Source organism: Nelumbo lutea, chromosome 3, assembly GCF_056320005.1.
Source record: "Nelumbo lutea isolate HS-2025 chromosome 3, American lotus-T2T, whole genome shotgun sequence".
In the NCBI taxonomy this organism is placed as follows: domain Eukaryota; kingdom Viridiplantae; phylum Streptophyta; class Magnoliopsida; order Proteales; family Nelumbonaceae; genus Nelumbo; species Nelumbo lutea.
The window spans coordinates 20,861,445-20,885,939 of record NC_142686.1 but is presented as its reverse complement, the minus strand read 5'-3'; the positions used below and the strand labels follow the sequence as shown (position 1 = coordinate 20,885,939).

The 24,495-nt window shown below is 37.4% G+C and overlaps 1 protein-coding gene across 1 annotated transcript in view; it reads right to left on the bottom strand.

The window, feature by feature from the left end:
* The window catches only part of LOC148863461 (ARM repeat superfamily protein), a 62,372-nt gene that overhangs the window by 5,849 nt on the left and 32,028 nt on the right, over positions 1 to 24,495 (bottom strand). The window contains exons 14-24 of the mRNA XM_088980365.1: positions 19,858 to 19,917; positions 15,345 to 15,414; positions 15,200 to 15,264; positions 15,055 to 15,116; positions 14,845 to 14,968; positions 14,706 to 14,763; positions 14,461 to 14,576; positions 12,357 to 12,434; positions 12,200 to 12,262; positions 10,493 to 10,588; positions 10,251 to 10,360 (exon numbers count right to left, since the gene is read on the bottom strand). Coding sequence (XP_088836491.1) covers positions 10,251 to 10,360; positions 10,493 to 10,588; positions 12,200 to 12,262; positions 12,357 to 12,434; positions 14,461 to 14,576; positions 14,706 to 14,763; positions 14,845 to 14,968; positions 15,055 to 15,116; positions 15,200 to 15,264; positions 15,345 to 15,414; positions 19,858 to 19,917 — 902 coding nt within the window. The remainder of the gene's footprint in view (positions 1 to 10,250; positions 10,361 to 10,492; positions 10,589 to 12,199; positions 12,263 to 12,356; positions 12,435 to 14,460; positions 14,577 to 14,705; positions 14,764 to 14,844; positions 14,969 to 15,054; positions 15,117 to 15,199; positions 15,265 to 15,344; positions 15,415 to 19,857; positions 19,918 to 24,495) is intronic.

Here is a 24,495-nt window from a genome sequence, read left to right as displayed (position 1 = left end):
GAATGAATGAGAAGCAAGCATAACCAAACAAATAAAATAAAATAGTTTTGCCAACACAAGTTAAGCTCCGGGTGCTTCGTTCAAGAAAAAACAATCCACCCATACTACCAAATCAAAACTTTCAGGTTATAATACTGATGTAAAGAAGAACAAATTACAAGATGACTCAACCAATTAATTAAGCACATCATAAACAATCATTAAAATATTTTTATGCCTATTGGTAAGTCAGTTACAGGATTCATACCTTTGAGAGGCATGGTACAGGTATATCTGGGAAATGGATACAAAATTTACAGTCTTTCTCCATACCATTAACAAAAAAAACTCTATTAATTAACAGCATAAGAAAGTATATGCAAGTCTATTGCTCCAAAGACAGGAAAAGTGGCAAAGTGAGCCATCATCAGTTCACCCTCCTAAAAAAAAGCAATAGCACTGTACAATTGATCCCTAACGCAAGTCAATCTCCATTCTTCAAGCCCTTCTAGCAACTATTTTTCATTGAGTTGCTATGGCCACAAACAGTATCCATTGGTCCAAATTCAGATTCAATCCAATTATGGTGATTCAAAATTCAATCAGTTTATAGTTGGATCATATATGGATCCACACACACAAACAAGTATAATTCAAAGTTGGATTGAATATTGTCTTTTTACTTAAGAGCCGCAGATTTTATTCTCATAAAAGTCATTTTCAAATTCATTTTATTAATATCAATGCCACTTCTAGTTTGCTTTATTAGTAATATATAAAATTTTGATAATATTTTACCTTAATTTATTAATGGTAGGCTGGATATGGCACTGAACAGAACGAAGTGGCAAAACAGGATTCATGTAGCTGCTCCCAAAACGCCCTGAGGTGTATGCCAGAGGCATTAACACCTTTAAGGTATGTATGATTTTAATTCAATCCATTTACAGCCCTAACAGTTACCCAACCTTTAAATGAATCCATCTAAACATATTCAGTCTAGAAGCTAAGGCCCTAGCCTCATTAATAAAGTCTCTCAACTCAAGGTCCATCACCCTCAAAGTCATCTAATTTCCGAACTATCACCACCCTAGAAAACCCCGACAACCTTACATATGTTAATGAATCAACTTTGGATAGAGGCATATATGATTCTAATTCTATCCATTTACAGCCCTAAGAGTTACCCAACCTTAAATGATTGAATCCATTTAAACATATTCAGCCTATAAGCTAAGGCCCTATCCTCATTAATAAGGTCTCTCAGCTCAAGGTCCATCACCCTCAAAGTCTTCTAATTTCTGAACTATCACCACCCTAGAAAATCCCCACAACCTCAATCTCTCAAGGACCAAGTAGAATATTAACCTAATTCCCTGCAACAATGCCATGATCTCTACTCTCAAGGAGTCACATATGCTAGGGTACCTTCAAAATTTTCTAAACGTATCTAGTTATTCTTGAAAACCTGGCACCAATCCCCTTTCAAACACACAGTTTAGAGTATTTGTTTTGACATTGAAGGTGAGGAATCTGGTTTTGTAAAGGGATTTTTTTATTGTGCCTCCAAGAATTTAAAATCAACATATTACAATTCTTGGGTAGCCTCAGCTGCCCCCATATTGTCCCTTCAAGGCTTCCTTCTCTTCTAAAAATTCTAAGATTTCTTTCCTCCCATATTGTCCAGATCACTGCTCCCCTCATACATCTCCAAAGTAACCTCCCTCTTCTCTTTGGCTATCTGAATGTAGAAGAGCCAAATAACCTGTCCATTCTATTTCGAGTGTTCCATCTGCAACCAAAAAATGACAAAAACCAATCCCAAATACAACAAGCAAAGGGGGTAGGAGATTAGAAGATGATAAACAGTTTCACCTTAGATTCACACAAGATACACCAATTTGGGGAAGGCACCAGCCTGGTCTCTTCCTTTGGAGCAAGTCACAAGTATTAATAGCACCATGGATCACATCCCAACCTAAAGCACCCACTTTTGGAGGGCGGGGGGGATAGGCCGACACCAAACTTCTTTAACTAGAAAAAGCAATGGAGATTGGGCAGAAGACCTAGAAGGATGACTAGCCCACAAATGAGTGCCTCCTTTACTATTATCAAGGAAAGCCTCCTCAAGGATTTGTAAAAGGTTTGAAACAAGGCCCAATTCTGTGTCTCTCACATTCCTACGATACCCAAATTCCACCCACACCCAAAAAGTCAGGGAGGGAATTAAAAACTCAAAAATTGGTCTTCCCCTGAAATATGAAAGGGAAAACAAATAAGGGAACAAATCCATTAAAGGAATTTCACCCACACATAAATCTTCTCAAAACCTAATTTTATTACCTGAATTGAGATCAAACCTGATGCGACCGAGAAAAAGTGGAAGAACCTTATGAACAACTTTCCACTTGGAAGCAACTAGATGCCCTACTAGAGACTCCAACATCCTAACCATTCTCAGAGAGCCCATGAATGTTGACCACCACCTTATACCACAGCTTGTTTGTTTCCCACAAGAATCTCCATAGTCATTTACCTAGTAGAGCCAAATTCTTTTCCTTCATTCTTCCTAATTCCAGGCCACCAAATTCCTTTCTTCTACTCACCACTTCCCACCTTACTAATTGGTCCTTTTCCACCCCAGGTTCCCACAAAAAAAAAAAAAAAAAACTCATAATTTTCTCAATCCCTTTCACAAAGGCTAAAGTGGACTTAATGAGTGTTATTGTGCCTCCCAAAGAAACATAGTTCTTTTTCCACACTGCCAATTTCTTTTCAAACCTCTCAACTACCAAATTCCAAAAAGTCAAACTCCTAGAGTTGGCACCAAGAGGAGTCCATAAATATTTAAGGGTTTACACCATTTTAGAATCCCTTTCTATTATAAGTTTGCTAATGTTCATTACCTATCACACCCCAATGCTTAAGGGCCCTGGATTTCAACCACTGCTTTGTCAAAGTTCAGCTTGAAAAAACCATTGAGAGGAGGGTTCCAAGATAGGACCGGGGCCTCCCTAATCAGGGCTGAGATGGCAATTGTTTTCCAACTTCTTTGCAAATCATCCAAACCTTGAAAGAGTTCCAAAGACTTCAGCTAGTGTACCACTTTGGTAAAAACCAACCCCATAAGAGCTTCCTTCTCTCTAAAAAGAATTCCTGAATTCCTTCCTCCCAAATAGTCTAGCTAATGGCAGCCCTTACAAACCTCCACCTCCCTCTTCTTTGGCCAACTGGAAAAGATTAAGGCAAACAAGCTTTGCACATTGGGGGGTGGGGAGGGGGGAGTCCACCTGCACCCAAACAAAGAAGAAAACCATTCTCAAATACCTTTAACAAGTAGCAGAAGATTAATAAGTGGTAGCAATTCTCACCATCAGCCTTACAAAGAATATACTGATGAGGGGATGAACACCTTTTAGATCTTTTCTTTGAAGAAAATCACAAGTGTTGATTCTTTCCAGGAAAGCCTCCCAACAAAAGCTCTCAACCCTTCATGGAATAGGTTTACCATTTACCCCAAACCTCTTTTGTAAGAAAAACCAAACCCCCAATACATTTCGTTGGGTCAAGCCTTTGAAAAAGGAAGCACAAGTGAATGAACCAGAGGGAGAAAAGGTCCAAATCCTTTTGTCAAGCTTAGTAGGATCCAGAAAATCCCCCATCAAGAATACCAACTAAAGTCAAAGTACTACTTAACTTTGTGTCCCTAATAGCCCTTCTGAATCCCAAAACCCATTCAAACCCAGTACTATAATTGGAAGGCATAAAAAAATGCATATATAAGCTCATTCTTATAGTTGGAAATAGCAAATAAGGATGGAAATTGATCCCTCAAAGGAAAATTCCCAAACCAGACTTGTTCCCAACTTAATTCGGTTATCAAAATGCAAATCATACCTGAACCAAGGCAAGAACAATGAAAGAATAGCTTGGATGGCTTTTCATAGGGAAGCTTTAGTAGTCTAGCCTGAATTGCAACATCCCATTCATTAGCCACAAGCCCATGATTGCTCAACACTACCTTCACCCACAACTTTTCATAGCTTCAACTAAAATATTTTAATCTACAAAATCATAGGCCTTTTCTAGATCCGATTTGCACAACACACATTCATTGGCAATAAGTACTTGATTCAAAATTTGTCCCTCTTGTATGAAAGCCCGTTGGAATTGTGAGATGATTGAAGTGAAGACCTTTTTTAGTCTAAGGAAAAGAACCTTGGCTAGAATCTTGTACGGACTGGTCACCAAACTAATCGGTTTAAAATCCTTTGGATGGAAAGTACTTGACTTTTTAGGGATCAAAGCAATGAAAGTTGCATTAACACCCTTGCTGATAATCTCCCTACGAAAAAACTCCTCATACAAAGTCCCCTTTTAACCACTCCCAATAGTCTTGGTAAAAAGCTTAAAGGCATAATAAAACCATTAAGGCTTGGTTCCTTAGAACAATCATAGAGAAAATTGCATTCTTTACCTCTTCTTCACCAAACCGTCCACCCAAAATTCTACTCAAATTACTATCCAATGTTGGCCATTCCAATCCTTCTAGCTTCTATCTCCCTGTCACCGGCTTCCTAAAGACTGATTTGAAATGATCCACAAAGGGCATTGCAATATCATTTTGTTGGGTAACTATTCCACCCTCCAAGTCTAACACCGAAATAAAATTTTTCCTTCTCCTACCATTTGCAAAGGCCTTTTAGACCATTACATTGAAATAAAATTTTTCCTTCTTCCATTTGCTATCCTATGGAAACATTTTGTATTTCCATCTCCTTTGATCCACCTCACACTTGATTTTTGCTTCCAAGATATCTCCTCTCTCAAGAGGGTAACCTCCAACTCTATTTTCTCCTTTACCATTGCTTCCTCCACATGTCTACTTGCATCATTGCATGTTTACTCAACTCTTCTATTTCTCCTTCACGTGTTATCCAACCAGCCATGTCAACAACAACTTCCACCTTCGACTTCCCCAACCAGAATGACATTTCCACTTCTAAGGCTACCCAATGCTTTAGAGCCCTTTGGCAGACAGGTAGAAAGACTGTGGAATGGCTTCAGGCTTAACCCTATTAAAATCTAATATGCTCTTGAATTCTGTTAGAATAAGGACTGTAGAAGTAAGAGAAAGATGAGAAGAAAAAGAAGGAGAAGAGAAGAAAATAGAGAAGGAGAAGAATTCTGGTTCGAACAAGAGAGAGTTATATTCTCTATAGTCGGCCAGGTTTAATTTATATGTTTTTATTCAAGAACAAAAACACTCCTTTGTCCCTACTTAAGTAAGGAACACAACTACTAATAGAACATTACACATCAGCAACTAACACATAAATATAAAGACTAAAGTACCCCTACACAGTAGACATTAACACTCCCCCTCAAGCTAGTGAGTATATATTATATAGTCCCAGCTTGTTACATATGTAGCCCACTCTCCCCCGACTCAACCCTTTGGTGAACAGATCTGCCCATTGGTTTCCTACGTTAACATACGCAGTATCTATCATTACACTCAGCACCTTCTCTCTCACAAAGTGACAGTCAACTTCTATATGCTTGGTTCTCTCATGAAACAACTTCTATATGCTTGGTTCTATATTCATTGGAGTGTCAATAGAATATCCCATCTCCTGTAGAAGATTTCTCAGCCACACTAATTCACAAGTAGTATGTGCTATAGCTCTATATTCTGTCTTTGCACTGCTTCTTGCTACAATTGTCTGTTTCTTACTTTTCCGTGTCACCAGATTATCCACAAGGAAAGTACAATAGCCTGTAGTGGATTTCCTGTCAGATATAGAGCCAGCTCAATTAGCATCAATATATCCCTCTATTTCAAGTTTTCCTCCACTTCTATATATCAAGCCACGACCAAGAGCCCCCTTTAAATAACTTATAATCTTTAAAACTGCATCCCAATGTGGAACCCGAGGTTTCTACATGAACTAACTTACCACACTAACCGCAAATGAGATATATGGCCGAGTAATAGTTAGATAATTTAGTTTACCCACCAGCCACCTGTACGGTCCAGGATCTTCAAACTCTTCACCCATATCACTGCTCAGCTTAATATTTGATTCCATAGGTGTTTCAGCTGGTTTGACACCTAACAATCTTGTTTCTTCCAACAAATCAAGAACATATTCCTTTGACACAAATTAATACCATGCTTAGACCTTGCTACTTTTACCCCGAGAAATACTTTAGTTTACCAAGGCCCCTTGTTTGAAAGTGTTCCTGCAAAAAGATCAACCTGGCACTGTTTCATACCAAACTTCTTTACCACCTCACTAAACCTACCAAACCACACATGGGGAGACTGTTTAAGTCCATAAATGGCCTTCTTTAATCTGCACGCCTTACCATCCTCCCCCTGAATAACAAAGTTCGGTGGTTGCTCCATATAGATTTCCTCAAGTAGATCACCATGTAAGAAAGCATTCTTGACGTCGAGCTGAAAGAGAGGCCAATCATACATAGCAGCTAGAGATATCACAACACGAATTGAACCAATCTTAGCAACCGGAGAGGTCTCTATGTAGTCAATACCATATGTTTGGGAGTACCCTTTGGCAATCAGTCTAGCCTTTAACCACTCTACACTACCATCAGGTAAATACTTAACAGTGTATACCCACTTACAACTGACAACCTACTTACTAGGAGGAAGTGTGGTGAGGTCTCATGTATGATTATGAGTTAGAGTAGAGAGTTCTTCCATTGCATGGCGCCGCCCTAAAGAGGCAAGAGCTTCCTAGACATCTGTAGGAACAACAATAGAGAATAACAATGAGATAAACTGGCAATGGGAAGCAGAAAGTTTAGTGAGAGAAACATAATTAGAAATAGGATAAATGGTGCAACTCGTTTACCTTTCCGCAAGGCAATGGGAAGATCAAGTTCAAAAACTGGGGTTGGGGCTGGTGTGGGAACAACTGTCAAGTCTGTCGACAATGATGGAGTTGTAAGAAGAGCCAATACATGATGGCGATGTGTATACACATGACGAATAGCTGGCCGTTCAACAAGAGGTGGCACCGGAGGCAAAGGCTTGGTTACAACTGGAACAAGTAGAATGGGATCCGCAAATGGAACTGGAAGAGGAAGCGGTGGTAAGGAAAAAAAAAACATCAACTGATCCCAAGAAAAACAGAGTGGACTCAAAGAAAATATCATCAACACACACAAAGGAACGTCGAGAACTAGGATTATAACACTTATACCCTTTCTGGGTCTGAGAATAGCCAAGGAAGATACACTTAATGGATTGTGCATCTAACTTGTCCCTTCCCGGTCCTAGATTATGAACAAAATAGACACACCCAAAAACCCGAAGAGAAAGGGGAAACGAAGACAAGGTAGGAAACAAAGTGGTGAAAGGAGAATGACCATCAAGGATGGACGTGGGCATCCGGTTAATCAGAAAGCAAAATGTAAGCACAACATAGTTGTCAAGGCTATGCCTAGGCGGGCGCCCTTGGAGGCTCGCCTCGCCCAATCACCTAGCAACTTTGTATAGTGTCTTATAAAATACTTTTATATTGTTACTTTTTTGAGATTATAATTATAAAATTAACATTATTAAACAAAATATTCGTTTTTTGTGTTTATAAATTATTATTTTTTTATTATTTTCTTATTTGTTAAGGCTTAATCAACACAAACATTGCTAACTACTGTATTGAACCCTCAAAGACTTCAGAATTTGAACCAATAAGTAAGGGAAAAACATAAAGTTGTCTAATCAGCACATTTCTTCCTCCATATCTTCTTCTTCTTCTTCTTCTTCTTCTTCTTCTTCTTCTTCCACCTTTTCTCTTCTTCTTTTCCTATAACAAAAATAGGAGTTCAATCCCCACATTTTTTGAATTTTCTTTTCTTTTTTCTTTTTCTTCTCATAAATATGTTTATTTTCTAGACATAAGCATGAAGTTTATAATTTTCTTATGAAAATTATGGATCGAGCAGTTTGGGTACATTCATCTGGTGCATAAGGGATCGAGCAGTTTCCAAAAGGTTTGAGTACATTCATCTGGTGCATAAGTTTATAATTTTCTAATCAGCCTCACCTTGGCGCCTTGAAAGCTATAAAGCACAACATCACTCCAAAAAAGTTTGGGTACATTCATCTGGTGCATAAGGGATCGAGCAGTTTCCAAAAGGTGACGATTCTTTCTCTCAACTACCCCATTTTGTTGTGGGGTGTAGGTACAGAAAGTCTGATGGATAATGTCATGTTGTTCCAAATACTCCTAAAATGGTGTATAAAATATTCACGGCCATTATCGGAACAAAGAATTTTAATGTGTACACCAAATTGGTTACAAATTTCAGCATAAAATTTTTGGAAAATGGTAAACAATTCACTCCTTACTTTCATTAGGTAAAGCCACATCATCCTTGAATAATCATCAACAAAAATAACAAAGTATCTATAACCATTGTATGACATTACTTTATTGGGACCCCAAACATCTGAATGAACTAAAGAAAAAGGACTCGACATACGATTATCAACCCTAGGACTAAAGGGAACACGATGATGTTTCCCCAACTGACATGACCAAATCGATAGTGCCACTAGGGAGGAGAGAGAGATGTCTGCTGAAAAGTTGTTAACGTACTTCCACCACCATTAAGATCATACAGTCCACCATCTTCATGCCCTCCACCAATCTTCATCCCGTCTTGAGATCCTGAAAAACACACAAATAAGGGTAAAAAGTGATAGAGCAATTAAGAGACTTGGTCAACTTACTAACAGACATAAGGTCAAAAGGAAATTTGGAGACATACAAAATTGAGGATAAAGATAAAGGATCCATGTTAACATTACCAACACCACAAATGGAGGATGTGGAACCATTAGCAAGGGTAACAGACTGTGATGTTGAGCATTGAGAGAGAGAGAACACACCTGGAGTCCTAGTCATGTAATCGGAGGCTCTAGAGTCAATAATCCAAGGATTGGGTTTGGATGCCAGACAAGCCATACCAGAGTGTGCAAGAGTGGTTGTATTCTGTTGAGATGTGGCCTGAACAAACCTCTCATACTCATCACAGGGAACACTCATCATCTCCTTCCCGGGAACATCTGTGGATATAGGGGGCATCTGATCAGCTGAATGGCTCTCCTATCTAGAGCCACTGTCACTAGTCACGGCATGATTGGCCCAAGTTGAAGGTGGACCATGCAAATCATAACAATAATTGATGGTATGTCCATCCATACCACAGTGTGTACATCTTCTCAGGCCAGAACTGCATCCTCTACCACGGACTCCCCCTAAATCTTAACCTCCAATACGGAAACCACCACGACTATACATAGGTCCACCACCACCACTACAACCATACACCGGTCCACTACTACCACTATAGCCAGATTGAGCTCTAGCTCCCTGAGCTCCACCTCTAACACCACGACCCCTTGATACTGCAAAGGCTGACCTATCAAAGACTAGAATTCTCGGTAGATCTAATAGAAATCCTACTAAGCTGAGCAAACACCTCTTCTAAGGAAGGAAGAGCCGATCCTCCTATTATCTGTGCCCACACTAGTTCATATTCAGACTTCAGCCCCACAAAAAATCTAGTCACATCTAGTTGTCTCTCTGCTATTGTTGAATTTTAACATCAAGAGGTGAGGGGGTGATACACATTCAGCTCATTGAGAAGGTTTCACATGCTAGCATAGTATTCCTCAAGACTCTGATTACCCTTTGGAATTCCTTTTCCGCTCTGCTACATACTCCTCCAAGTATAATTATCTTTCCAAACTGCCTGCTGACTTACATGCACTGCTCCGTCAAAAAACATTGAAACCAAAATGCTGCATCACCCACCAGCAGGACTTTCCCAAATCATCACCATAAGCTCCCGATAATACATCTCGTCCAACAGCAAAATTTTCATCTCCTCCTTGATAACACTCTATTTCCTTGCTTGAGAGAAACTGTCGTCCTCCATCTGACACCCCTTCTCTTTCTGCTGTATATTCTCAAAACTCTTTCTAGGGCAGTTTTTATAATAGTAGTACATATCAGTTACCTTTTCTCAGCAAAAAACTGAAACAAACAAACAAGGGTACTCATGTTGAAAAGTGAGGTATTTTTTTTACAGGAAGATGTGTGTGTTGTAGTTTCTAGGCAAAGCATAAGATTATTAACAGGCACATATATAACAAGGAAATTAAAGGGGCATGAATTAGTTTAGCAGGATGTTTTGAAAAAGTTAACAAAACAATCGATCCACAAAAGTACCTGGAAGCTGCCTCAAGTAGACTTCTCATTGTAGACCCTGGATCAACACCCCAGGAAAGCACTTCTTGTTTTGCTCCAGATACAAAAGTGGCCAAACATTCAGTAGCATTCTGTACTTGGGGTATGGTAGATGCCAAAATAAAATATAGAAAGGACATTAAAAAATCTAATTTAATTTTGATGAAAATTACTTAGCCAAAAGCAACAAAGAAATCTGTATATTTTAGTTTACCAAGAGGTACCTGCAACTCACTATGATCATCACTTTGAAGGACTATCCAGATAACTGAATTGAAGCAAACATCAAACACAGCTTTCACAATGTCAATAGGAGCATTCTGCAACATACCATCAGAAACCATTTAGTAAAATATATAATATGATGCTGCATAGTTATCAAATCATTTAAAAAGGTGCCCACCTAGGCCACAAGCTGACATCCTGGGCAACAAAAATTATAAGGAGAGCGCCTTATTGTAAATTTGTAATAATACCACTATGTGCGCATCTTAATACTTTATTAGAATATGTCTTGAAACACCCTATCATATATTATAAATGTTTATGTTTTCTTTTACAGTTTTACCATTGGAACATAAAGAAGGGCTTCAAAATGAGAGAAACAAAGAAGGGGAAACAAGAGGCCCCTTTTTTGATAGACAACAGAAATATTTTATTAAAATGATAAAGACAATATTACATCTGAAGCAGAAAACCCCTAAAGTGGGTAGTTAACTGTGGCCGACCACCAGACAACATACAAATACTAGCCCCTTTAACTTCCTTGATCACAAAACATTTGACCCCAATACATAAATAAACATCCCTATCCATTTCAAATTTACTATTGGGCCCAAAACATTTGTCCCCTACGTATCCCCAGTTTGGCTAGAGCATCAGACAATGAAGAAGAGGTCCCTTTTGTTCTTTCCCTTCTTGGCCACTTTTTTCCTTTACATTATTCATCTTTCTCTCCCGCTCACTAGTATTAGGGCTGTTCATAAAAAGGCCCAACCCGACCAAACCGACTAACCCGGACCGACCCAACCTGAGTTGGCCGGGTTTTCATCAGCACCGGTCAGTTTCGGGTTGGGCAAATTTATAAACCAAAATATCGGGTCGGTTTCGGTTTCCTTGTGTAAAAACCAAAACCAACCCGAAACCGAACCGAACTAATCTTCCTACTTAACTAGTCTTCTACTAGTTCGGTAGTTTCTAGTTTCCTACTTAACTAGTCTTCTACTAGAACTAGAACAGCCCTATCTTCTAGTTCCTACTTAACTAAATTGTATCTATCCTAGTTTCTATAGTCTTTTACACCAAATAGGCAACCCATTAGGCAATTACAATTAGAATTAGGTGTCCTCTTTTACCTAGATTAGAATTTAGAAAGTTTCTTTAAATATAAATGTTTCAGCCTTCTTTCTATAAAACAACTTGACTTTCTATTTTATCGTCTTATTGAATATTGATAACTTTTGTCTTTTGTCTTCTATCTTTTGTCTTATTGAATGTTGAATATTGATAAATTTTGTCTTCTATAAAACAGTTCTGTTTTTTGTCTTATTGAATACAAAAGTTTTTTGAGTGGAACAGGGGTTAGTAAGGTTGACACTGGACCAAAGGTGAGACAAGTTTCAGAAATAAGGTTTGACTACAGGAGCAAAACTGAAACCGACCGAAACCGACCCAACCCGAAACCGACCAGGTCGGATTTGCCTATCAGTGGGTCAATTTCGGTTTCCACCTCAGGTAACCCGACCAGGTCGGGTCGGTTGGGAAAACCCCAGTAAACCGACCCAACCCGACCCGTGTACAGCCCTAACTAGTATAAGAATATAGCCATCCTTAGTTGATAATATTCTTTTAATTGCTCTATTAAATGCTCTTCTATAATATTGTTTTTGAACTTAGGTTTGTCAAAATCTGTCCCCAAACAAAAAATTTACCTTCAGCAGCATAGTAACAAGATCCAAGGAGCCAGCTACTAATCCATTGGGTTGCTTCTGTGGCTTATTGATACAATAAAGGTGTGTAAGAGATCAAATTTTCTAAAACCAAGAATGTTCATACAAACTTTTCTATTTTAGGAAGTACTAAATGTACCTTATCTAGTATGGGTCCAATAGAAGGTAAAATCCGAGAAACAAGAGGATGAATACATCCAGGAGAATTCTTAATTGCCTGAACAGACACAGAAAGAAATCAGGATTACATTACCATAATGAACAAATAATACTTGAACAACGATAGCCTCATTATAGATATGAGTTTCATCTTGCTCATTTATTTCAGCTCAGTTTTCAGAAATTCAATTGAAAACATTGCATTTTTAGAATAACAAAATGTACGTCAGAATATGCTATAATAGATTCCACTATTGCACTTTGCAGTGTTACTTGAATGTAACAATGTGCATTTGTGCAGTTTTACAGCCTTTATAAAGGCAGCAGAAGAAGAGAGTTCCAACTGGTAGAATGAAATTGCTTTTACAGTCGATGCATTGGTTCAAACAGACTTTGTCAACATATAAGTCAAAGACCAGGGGAATAACAGACAACAGGACATCAAAATATGTTCAATATCCTGCATCTCAACCCAAGGTTAAACCATGTCTCCAAAGTTTCATGTCAATAGAGAGGAGGATTGTTCCTTACAAAGATTTTCCTCCTTATTTTTAAAATTCATTCAATGAACAAGCAGTCAAATGTTGAACAGGACCTTCAGGTATTGAGGAACAATACTGAGCACTTTCTTGCTGTTTACTCAGGACCAATAGAGGAAAGGGACTCTACAAGAGCAGAATTGTTGTTTTCCTCCAAGGATTAAAGTTGTGTAAGATGTTGAACCTGCATAATGTTGAGATAGGGAAGGTGACTCCAAAACAGTGATGGTATGGCTAAAAATGATTCTCTAGTAGGGACTTGGTTGTACCAGCATACCTTAAGACAAACAAAAGAACTTACAAGAGAGGTTGGAATTGCATGGTCTTGGACTAAGAGAGCTGCAAATGTGGTGCAGACACAGTGACAAGACAAGGGTCAACAGGGATCAACCATTTGTGGGGGTTTTGATGGAATACTCTTCATGTAAAAAAAGAAAAAAGGAAATATATGTCAAAAACGGGTTAAGTAAAATAAATTAGCCCAAATGTTGGAAACTTAGACACATATAAGTATCATTTTTTACCTGTACCACAATCTAATAAAAGTTTACAGTTACTGTTCGAAAAAGAAAAAGTTAAATGTTGAATAGTTGGCAAGAAATTTGGTAGAAGATAAAATAGAGCAAGAGGATCTGTGGTTTAAGCTGTTTTTTACTTGATCAGAAGGGGCAGGTGTACACAGCCTTACCCATGCAGATACATAAAGAATCTGTTTCCAGGATTTGAACCCTGGACACCTAGGTCGCAACAAGTAACCCAACTTATGCACCAAGGGTAAGAGTGGCAATATATCTAAGTGAAATTTTTGCACCTCTCATTTTATTGCACATATTATATAGAATGGAACAAAAGCGGGCAAACGTGTAATAAAGAAGGTTGATGCTTTTTTTTGGCATCAGTAAAGTTTTATGAATGATCCAAAGAAATTTAGATGGAAAAGGATCATTTCAGTCAGAATAGGAAACTTTGTATAATTCTTTTAGTAAAGATAACTATTTTTCTGCATTATGTACAGCCATGCTACAAGGCAATCTTCTTAAACATGTGACATTCTCATCCCCTTTTCTCTCTAAAATATCTCAGCAAGGTTTCTCTTCCTTAACAATGAAATTGTAATGCACAAGATTTTAAATTTCATCAAAATCCTTGAAACTCCAACTTTTAATTCCAATTTCAGAGGGAACCAGAACAAAATAGATGGGGAATATCATATCCTTTGATGTTGATCCTAGATGGAAATTGAACAAGAGAATTTTAAGAAAGCCGATGGGATTAGGAAAGTAAAGAGGTCAAATAAGTATGATACAGAAAAAATAGGAAAAAGAAGAAGAAATAGACTATACAAGATTCACCATTTAAGTTGTTATTTTCCTTGACACTTACTCTCCAAAATTGCACTGAAATTTCAGAGAATTTCAGCCTGAATCCAGGTTGAAACCCAGTTTTAAACTAAGATTCAAAACCTTCATTATGCAGCACAAGGAAAACTGGACAAAATCAAGTATACCATGAATCCAGATCAACATAAGAACATTCAAATATTACCTCCAGAACTTCAACAGCATCTATACTAATGAATGGATCTGAGATATGTTGTGCCCACATATTAAGAACGATAGGAGAAATAATGGATTCTATTGATATTGATGCCTCATGACCTACTGTAAAACCAAACAAGCAAATAATATTTAGAAACAACTACAAAAGAAATACTCATTTATTTGATATACTGAATGTGTAATATACATGCTGGCAAACAAAAAGAAAATTTCTGCAAATACTACACAGACCTGCCTTAACCGCTGCTTGAAGTGTCTCCAACACAAGGTGTAGGGTTTCATCAGATGCCTAAAAAGCCACAAATTCTTCAACCATTGAAGCTTACTTCAACCAACATTAACAAAAGAAGGCTTTACAGAGATACATTACATGCTTAAGAAGATCTGTTAGTGATGAAAGTAAACCCATTATATGGGGCTGCAACATTTCTTTGTTAGCTTCTGGTAAGAGCTGAGAAACAGCCCGACAAGCACCTACTTTTACAGGTGGAGGGCTGTCCAAAAAAGTAGCAATTTTACCATAAGTAGAGTGCATTCTTCTCTTCTAGATGGAGAAATACATAAGAATAAAACTTCTTACATGTCCAGACCAATTGCCTTAATAGCAGCAAAGAGGAATTGCTCAAGAACTCCCTGGCTAACCTGCATAATTCTAGGAAATATTAATTTGCTTGCAAATGATTGCACCCTAGCAAAGAAGGATAGAAAAATAGTCTAATATATACCATGGAAGTGAACTTGGCAACAGCTGAAAATACCCGTGCATGAAGAAAGGGATATTCATTTATACCTGCAAAGTGGATCAAACCACCCAATCAATTAAAGGAGATCATAAAGGCAATTGTGCACCAGCTAAAAAACAACAGCTACCTGTTCCAATATCTTCAGTTAAAATTTTCTCTAGTAGATTTCCTACAGCAAGCTCTTTTGATAAAGAATCCTGTGGTTTATTTTTAATCAGTACTCAATCCTACAAAGTTGATGGATAACAACAAATTTTATTATTTATGAGTATAATAAGGATGTAAAGATGAGGAGAATAGGAGACATGCTTCAAATACATTTTTGTAAGTTCATAGCAGTAAAGAACAAAATACAAGAACAAGTGAAAGTGAACAAAGTGAGCTGCAAGTGCCTCACTAGCCCCTCCTACATGGGACCAATTTTCTGGATATCATAATGCTGTCATAAATTGCAGAGAATCTTGAATCTATAAACTGGACAAAAAAGTAGAAACAGATATACTAAAAAATAGAGAAGTAAATAGATAGCTAATAATTTAGTGTCAGAATTAAATGGAAAAAATGTAACTACCACAGCTTAAAAATAAGCTAAAGTGGAAGGGAAATTGAGTTTAGATTTATAAAAAAACTAACAATGCAACCTTGAAATGGTTAACAATATAGAAGAAACTAACAAAGAGAGGTTTTAAGAGAATCTAAAGGAAAATAGCAAGGCCTTAAGATATTTGGCGGTGCAAAAAAAAGGTTCAGAATAATAATCAAGGCAAAACAAACATGTTATAAAGATTGGCAAAAGACTAAATCTGTATAAAATTTAAAATAAAAAAATATAAAGACACAAAAAAAAATAATTTAACTGAATCTAAATTCAAGGAATATGATGATTTCTATCAACAAACCAGGCACTAGAGGGGAAGAAAAAGGAATTCATAAACTTGCAAACAAGAGAGAAAGAAAAAGCAAAAAAAACTTTCAATGCATCAAAGTGAAGGATCAAAGAATGTTGATAAAAAGATTAGGAAATCAAGGAAAGATAGAAAAGCTATTTTGAAAATTTACTAATAAAAAGACTTAAAGATGATGCTACTGAGGGAAAAATTAATAACCCTAAAGTGTTTTCAACTCATCGTTAACCCGGATGGTCAAACTATTTGAACAATCAGCCTACCCTATTTCTAGGTCTGATTATCCTAAAACCTGGGATTTGACCAAAAACCACTGACTTGGTCAAAAACTCATTCGACCTACGTGGTTGAACCATTGACCAATTCGACCCAACCAGCAGGTTATGGGTTACACACTACATGTGAATGCAAATTTCTAGCGTCCATAACTTTGCGATCGGTTGTCCAATTAGGATGATCTTTATATTGATTTTGGGTATCTTTCCGAAATCTACGCGTTCAAAGTAGGTGCCTTGCCCCGCTATTTTTGCCAAAAAAACACTTTTTTGGCTTCAGATCCCAATTTTAGCTTTTTTATTTATAAAAAATTAAAAACTGAAATAAAAATATAAATTAGACCTAATATAAACCTATATATATATATATATATATATATATATATATATATATATATATATATATATATATTGCAAGTTGATACATTATTTAATTGATAAAATACATGTTTATACATATGTACACATATATTTATACATATATGCCTGCTTATATTTTATTTTAACTCGATGGATGTTACGGCCTAACCCAGACCCGAAGGCAAAAACAGTTTAACCTCCGGGTCAATTTTTTAAAATATTGACCTTGACATTACTAAAAGAAATAGGTACATTTTCTTATGTAATATATATATATATATATGATGTAAAAAATATATAAGGCTTGAGGGAACAGATTTGACAGCTGGCCCACTTCGCATAAACTTAACTTTTTAAATTATTCTGGTTATTGGGGGAGTTAAGCAACCACCCCACATATGAAGAGTGGGGAGGTTGCTCTAACATCCCTGCCCATAACTACATCCTCTATAAAAGGGAGAGAGGAGAGGAAAAAAGGGGCGGCAGATAGAGAAAAGAGAGAAGATAGAGAGAGAAAGGAGAGAAGAGAGAAAATAGAAGAGGGAACTGTAATTCTGCTGATTGAATAGGATAAATACACAGGTACAGATTTTATTTTCTTTTTTGATCTCTTATCTTCTATCCCTTTAAACTTTATCTACTCTCAATCCTTCTCTCTCTCTCTCTCTCTCTCTCTCTCTCTCTCTCTCTCTAGAGTTCTGTTGAACTCCAAGTCTTATCTCAATTGTTTTCTTATATATCCAGTGGATTCTATCCACTATCAAATCAACATAGTGGGGCCCACTATTAAAATATTCAAGTTTAAAATGTCAAAGTGGGCTATGCCCACTATAAAATCAACGTATTGGTCCCACTTGTCAATGGGGCCACTATTAAAATATTCAAGTTTAAAATGTCAAAGTGGGTTATGCCCACTATCAAATCAACATAGTTGATCCCACTTCTCAGCGGGGCCCACTGTTAAAATGTTCAAGTTTAAAATGTCAAAGTGGGTCATGCCCACTATCAAATCAACATAGTGGGTCCCAATGTTAAAATATTAAAGTGGGCCATGCCCACTACAAAATCAGTATAGTGGGCCCTACTTGTCAGCAAGGCCCAATGTTAAATTTAAGTGGGCCATGCCCACCATTAAATCAGCATAGTGGGTCCCATTTTTTACCAAAAATGCCAAAGAAAACGAAACAAAGATAACAAAGAAAATAAACAAAAATGCCATTGAACATGATGCAACATGGCACTAAACAGAATGGAACGGCAAAACAGGATTCGTGTAGCCAACACCATATAGTTGGGATGAGGCTTAGATGATGATGAACATGATATGACAGCCTTTTATAGGTAACCTGGTATCATAGTTGGCTTTACACTAGGGAGATCGACCACAAAAACTATTTTTTTTACTGAGAAAATTGATAGAAAAGTTTAGAGGGAAGAAGAAAGGCCCAAATTATATTCATTAGTCTAGAGAACCATATGGTAAAGTTCCTAGATAGATAATATGGTAGGTTTTGGGAAAAAAATGAGCAGAAAATGGACAAGTATGAAGCTTCAACAATCAATGTCAGAATACATGTGGGAGAGACAACAGAGTTTCCAATCACTATAGAACTTCACCAAGGCTTGGTACTTAGCTGTTATTTATTTGCACTATCATGGATGAATTGACTAAGAGGAGGTGCACCAAGAGCCTTATATGATAGAAGAATACTAGTTAGCCTAAAAGAAAAACTTTATAAACAGTTACAAAGCCAATAATGTTGTATAGGGCAAGTTTTGGACAGTAAAGAAATATCACATCCAAAAGATGATTTTGGCAAAACATGCAAATGTTGAGATGGATGAATGGGAAAACTAGATTGGATGGCATCCGAAACAAACTTATTGCAAGGGACCTAGGTGATATGGCCCCAATAGGTGATAAAACGAGAGTAGACTAAGATGGTTTGGTCACATGTAAAGAATATCATCTACACCACTAGCAAGAAGAAGGGATCTCTTAACATGCTTAAGGGGCTAGAAGAGCTAGAGGCAGACGAAAAAGGTAATGGGATCATGAGAAACAATTTAGCGGCTCATTGTTTAATATTGGATATGGGACTGAAAATAACAGAGTGGTATAACAGGATTCATGTAGCCAACCCACCCAATATTGTTGGTACAAGACATGAATGATATATGAGAAGTGATTTTACCCTATTCTTAATCCATACCTACCAATATATATGCTTACTACAATAAAGTTTACCAAATAAACACTAGAAGTTCCAGATGATATAATCAAAGATTCACTTGCAACTTGCAAGTCAGCTCATCCACATACTTGATAGTACAGTGCCTTTTTTTATCAATAACAATCAAATTTTATTAACATGATATGAAGAAGTTCATACATGTACAAAATCTCTTTTAGAGATAAGGAGTCTTATCTCTACCCTTTAAATTTCCTTTTACTTCTTTTCATAATTGTACCCAAAACATCTGTTCCCTTCACATACTATAGAGCTTTAACCAACATGGGATGGATAATGAACTCTAAGGTTTGTAAATTGGTCTAAAGTAACCTAAATAAATTGTGTTTGTCTATAGGATTTAAAAGAACAGCCCACTAAAAAAAAATAGAAGAAAAGGAATAATGAAGTAGAAAACAACATCTCGATTGGATTGATTCAAGTCATACGAATCATCTAAATCATAAGCTTCATGAATGAATTTGTAAAACAATAATAAGATATTTGCAGAAAATGATCAGGACATAAGATATGAACCAAAACCCTTGGGATTCACAGTTCTGTAGTGTTGTAATGCTTGGGTCTGAAACCAATCATGTTTGTATCCTTAAAGTTCTTTTCGAACAATGCAAGGTCCATGATTAGAGAACTGATGTACTTGCATATCCACTGAATTTTCACATTTGAATTCCACATGGAAAATGAGAACACAATATAATCTAAATTGTAACCGATCAAAAAAACCAAATTGCTGGAATTCTCAACAGCTACAAATACTGAAACAGTGGTACTAGTATAATGAACAAATCAGAGGATTAAGACGAGCAAGAAGATAACCACAATACCAGTAATAATGACAAAGAACAGACCTGTGCTTCGACCAATGGCTCTGAAATTGAAGACAAAGCAAAAATGGTGGCCTCCCTTATCTGCCAAAATGATTAGCTTTAATTTAAAACCGATTTCTTAAATTTAAATCAAGGCATACACCTTCATTTAAAACAAGTTCCTTCAAAAATTAGGATGCAACAGATATTCCTCATTTTAGAATAGCAATTCACTAACAATCCCTCAGAAGCAGGGGCAGAGCCAGGATGTTTAGGGGGCCAAAAGCTAATAAACATGCACTGGAGGAGCAAAAATATAAATGGGATATCAATGGGGCTGTGGGAAGTTTCAAGGCAGGGGGGGTTGGCTCCCATTCACCACCCCTTGGCTCCACCCCTGCTTGGAAAGAAGTAATGTTTGAACACTTCACTTAAGTTTTTATATATCACCACCACCACCAAACTAGTTATCTGACCAAACCGAAATCCAAATATCATTCACAGCCTTCAGATATTAATCACTTTTCTTGCAACATTCCGTTATCCTTCCAAGACATCAACCCTATACAAGTAGGAATTCAGAATATCCCTTGTTCTAAGGTTGGATACCAGTCTTAAAATCAAACATCAAACAAGAAAAGAGCTTTTCTTAGACATATCGATGCAAGTGGAAAAAATCAAACCCTTTCAGAATTTTTTTTTCCTTTCAGTAACAGTGCACAAAGGTTCCACATCAGAAAACAGCAAAGGCAGGTTGATTGGAACATTGGACAGAACCAGCTACAGGAAGGCTGAAATTACACATTGATGGGTGCAGCCTAGGCAACCCATCATCCAGGGCTTTTTATAATAAATAAAAATTTCATTAAGATAAAGCATTACAAAAGATTAGAGTGATGAGGTATCATCCAATACAACAAAAGACATATAAAAAGAAAATACAACCAACTTATCAACCTGAACCTCAATATTCTAACTCTAAAATAGACCAAAAATCAGATCCAAAACACTTTTATAAATTCTGGTAGGACCAAAATCCAATCCAGTAGCTTCGACTAAATGCCCATGTCAGGCTTCTCCTTGCATTTCGGTTTTCCTTCAAAGACTCTTCTGTTCATTCCCTTCCACACCTCCCAACACATTGCAAGGTACACCACTCAATAGAATCTTTGTCATCCTCTTCCCATTGAGAAACGGCCAAAGAGCAAAAATGTCTTTAGGAAACCAAGGTGGCCATAACTCCATATTCAAAAGCCAAAATAGGAATCCCCAAATAAAGTGCCCAACACGTTCTCCCATTCGGCTTCACAGAGCAAGCACCTATTAGCCATTTGATATCCTTTTTCTCTTCAATAATCTTAAGTATATTGTCAATTGCCACCAGCTAGACAAATGCTTCCACTTAGGGATATTGGATTACCCCAAACACCTTTGACTGAAGATCTATTCACCTGATTTCTTGCCATCATATCCACTGTATATGGGGTCAGCTACATGAATCCTGTTCCACCACTCTGATATATTTAAAACCATCATTGTTAAATTATTGATGCCTAAATCATTTCTTACTACTTCCACCCATGTCCTTTTTGGTCTACCCCTAGCTCTTTTAGCCCCTTCCACTTGTAAAAAATCACTTCGTCTAATTGGAGATGTCGGTGGTCATCTATGCACGTGACCGAACCATCTTAGCTTATTCTCTCCTAGGTCTCTTCCAACCTTAAAACCATACATTAACCCAGCCTCCACACTTGTATTTATTAATCTACTCAAAACCTCTACCACCAGCAAAAAAAAGCATAGGAGAAAGGGGGTCTCCTTGTCTTAAATGCCTGTATGAACTAAAGAATTTGTAGAGATTGTGTACTAATACTGAAAAAAATATTAATAAGATGCAAGTAAACATCCAACTTCTCAATTTCTCCATAGGGATATGCAAATGGATCAGATCGGATTCGAATCAGGGCATATCCAAATCCGATCCAATAAATTGTAGGTCTGATTCAACTGGATCACAGAAATATTGATTTGATCTCGAATCCGATAAGGATGTCAGATATCCAAATCTGATCGGATCCAGTCCGATTTATTTTTAAAAATTAATAATTTATTAAAAGAAAAAAATAAAACAATTTGAATACAGAAATAACAAAAAAATGCAAATATTTTTTCAACTATTTTCATCATACTAGTAAACATGTGCGTGCATTTGCACATGACAATATCTCCAAGACAACTATTTACAATTCATGGACAGTTTTTGAACAGTATAAATGGGCAATTTCTTAACTGTTATAAGTGGACAGTTTTTGAACAGTTATAAGTGGGCAGTTTCTTAACTGTCATAAATGGGCAGTTTTTTGAGTGAGAGTAAAGAACATATATGCCCTTTTTTATGCCCGTTGTATGTTGCTTAGATAAGGGGTAAAAATGACTAATGAAAAGTCCAGAAAATGGGGCTATTCGCTCTTTTTTTTTATGAATGATAATAAATTTATTAATTCAGAAAGAGATTTAGAGTGAGCTCATACAACATCCCAGGGAGAGGCGCAAGCTGCAGCCCCTCCTTGAATCTTACAAGTAAACTAGGAAAGAAAAGCAAGAATCACAACTGAGCCCAAAAAAATTCTTCCCTATTTACCCCTTGCTTAGCTAACACATCTGACAAAAGTATTTGTTGATCTCCCCATCCATTGCATAGCGACCAACATATTCCTTGTCAACCAACTAAATTTCTTCATTTCATTCTTGTAATGCCACATAGCCTCTTCAGGATTTTTCGACCAACCCACCACCACTTTGGAATCCCCCTTGATTGTTAGGTGTTGTACCCCAACTGGCTTGCAAATTGCACCCCTTGTACAGCAGCTAAAAGTTCTGCCCTAATGGAGTCCCCAATTCCCAAGGGATGTGAGTAGAGCAACAAAATCTCTCCCTTCTCAATTCTCAAAGCACCCCCCGTTCCAGATAATCCCGAATTACCCATGCTACTTCCATCAAGGTTCAACTTCAGTGAGCCTTTGGATGGAGGAGACCAGCTTGTAATTGATTTGTCCTTTAGGGATGAACACCTCGCTACTGCTGACCAATTTCTCCAAAGGTCATTAAAGGAGAATTGATGAAAGATTTCCAAGGTCTTCAGCCAAGGTATTGCCCTATTTAACACATAGTCTTTCGATTCCTGACTGCTCCTTTCCTTTTCTTGAAAAATTCTAATAATCCTTTCTTCCCAAAGAGTCCAAATCAAGGCAACACGAGCACATCTCCACATAATTCTCCCTATTTTTGTACGCCAATAAAAGGTAGAATGGTTGAAGAGCATGTGAACTTTTGCTGGTAGACCCAAACTACTCCCAAACAACAAAAGTAGCCAAGCCCAAAGGTATGCAGAAATGGTACAAGATATTAATAAGTGGTAACAATCCTCACCGTGAGCTTTACAAAGGATACACCAATTAGGAGAAATACAAAGGAAAGGTCTTCTCTTTTGTAGGTTATCTAGAGTGTTTACTTTCCCATGGAATGCTTCCCAACAAAACGCCATAATTTTTTAAGGAACTGGCCTACACCAAATTTCTTTTGACGGAAAGGGTTGGTGAGTAGAAAGTTGAGAGATGGACTTGAAGAAAAAAGCACAAGTGAAGGTTCCATTGGGTGTAGGAGTCCATACCCTCTTATCTGGCTTGGAGGAATCCAAACAAACCTGATTAAGACAGCCAAGCAAGACAGAAAGAAATTCAATTTCATCATCCCTAAGTCCTCTACGAAACCCAAAATCCCAAGTAGGATCCAAGGGTATTCCCAAAGGTGAGACAAATTTTGAGACCACCTCTTTTTTGTACAAAGAAACAGAAAATAGCGAAGGGAACAAATCCTTTAAAGGTGTGCCTCCTACCCAAATATCCTCCCAAAAATGAACAGTGCTGCCAGAACAAACTTCATACCTGATAAAATTGAGGAATTGAGGAAGGGTGTTGTGAATGGCCTTCCAAGGTCCTGCTAGGTTAGCTTGCCTTGATACACCAGCATCCCATCCATTCTCTGACCTCCCATGAATGCTTCCCACCACCTCATGCCACAATCTCTCTCTTTCCAATGGCCCTCGTCAATACCATTTCCCTAACAGAGCTTGATTTTTTCTAGTTACCCTCCCAAGTCCCAAACTCCCCTCTTCTTTACTTCTACACACAATTTCCCAATTAACCAAGTGATCCTTTTTTCTTGTCCCGACTCCCATAAGAAATCTCTCATCAACTTCACCAGTTTCCTAGCTTCCCTAACTGGTATCCTAAATACAGACAAAATAGGTAGGTAAGTTAGCCAAGGTAGCTCTTATTAGGGTAATTCTCCCTCCTAAAGAGACATAATTCCTCTTCCATGAGGCTAATCTCTTCTCAAACTTTTCTATCATTGGGGTCCAAAATCTACTCTCCCTACGATTTGCCCCTAAAGGAAGCCCTAAATATGACATAAGCCAAACAAAGGTGTAACACCCAAGACATTCCGCAATAGCCTCGTCCTCCCCTACCTCCAAATTTATACCCGCTATCCAGCTCTTTTCCAAATTTATTCTCAAAATAGAAATATTTTCAAATCCTTTGATTAGCTCCTTTAGGTTTGCTACCTTTTCGCTAAAACCTCCTTCATAAAAGATCATTAGATCATCTGCAAACTGAAGGT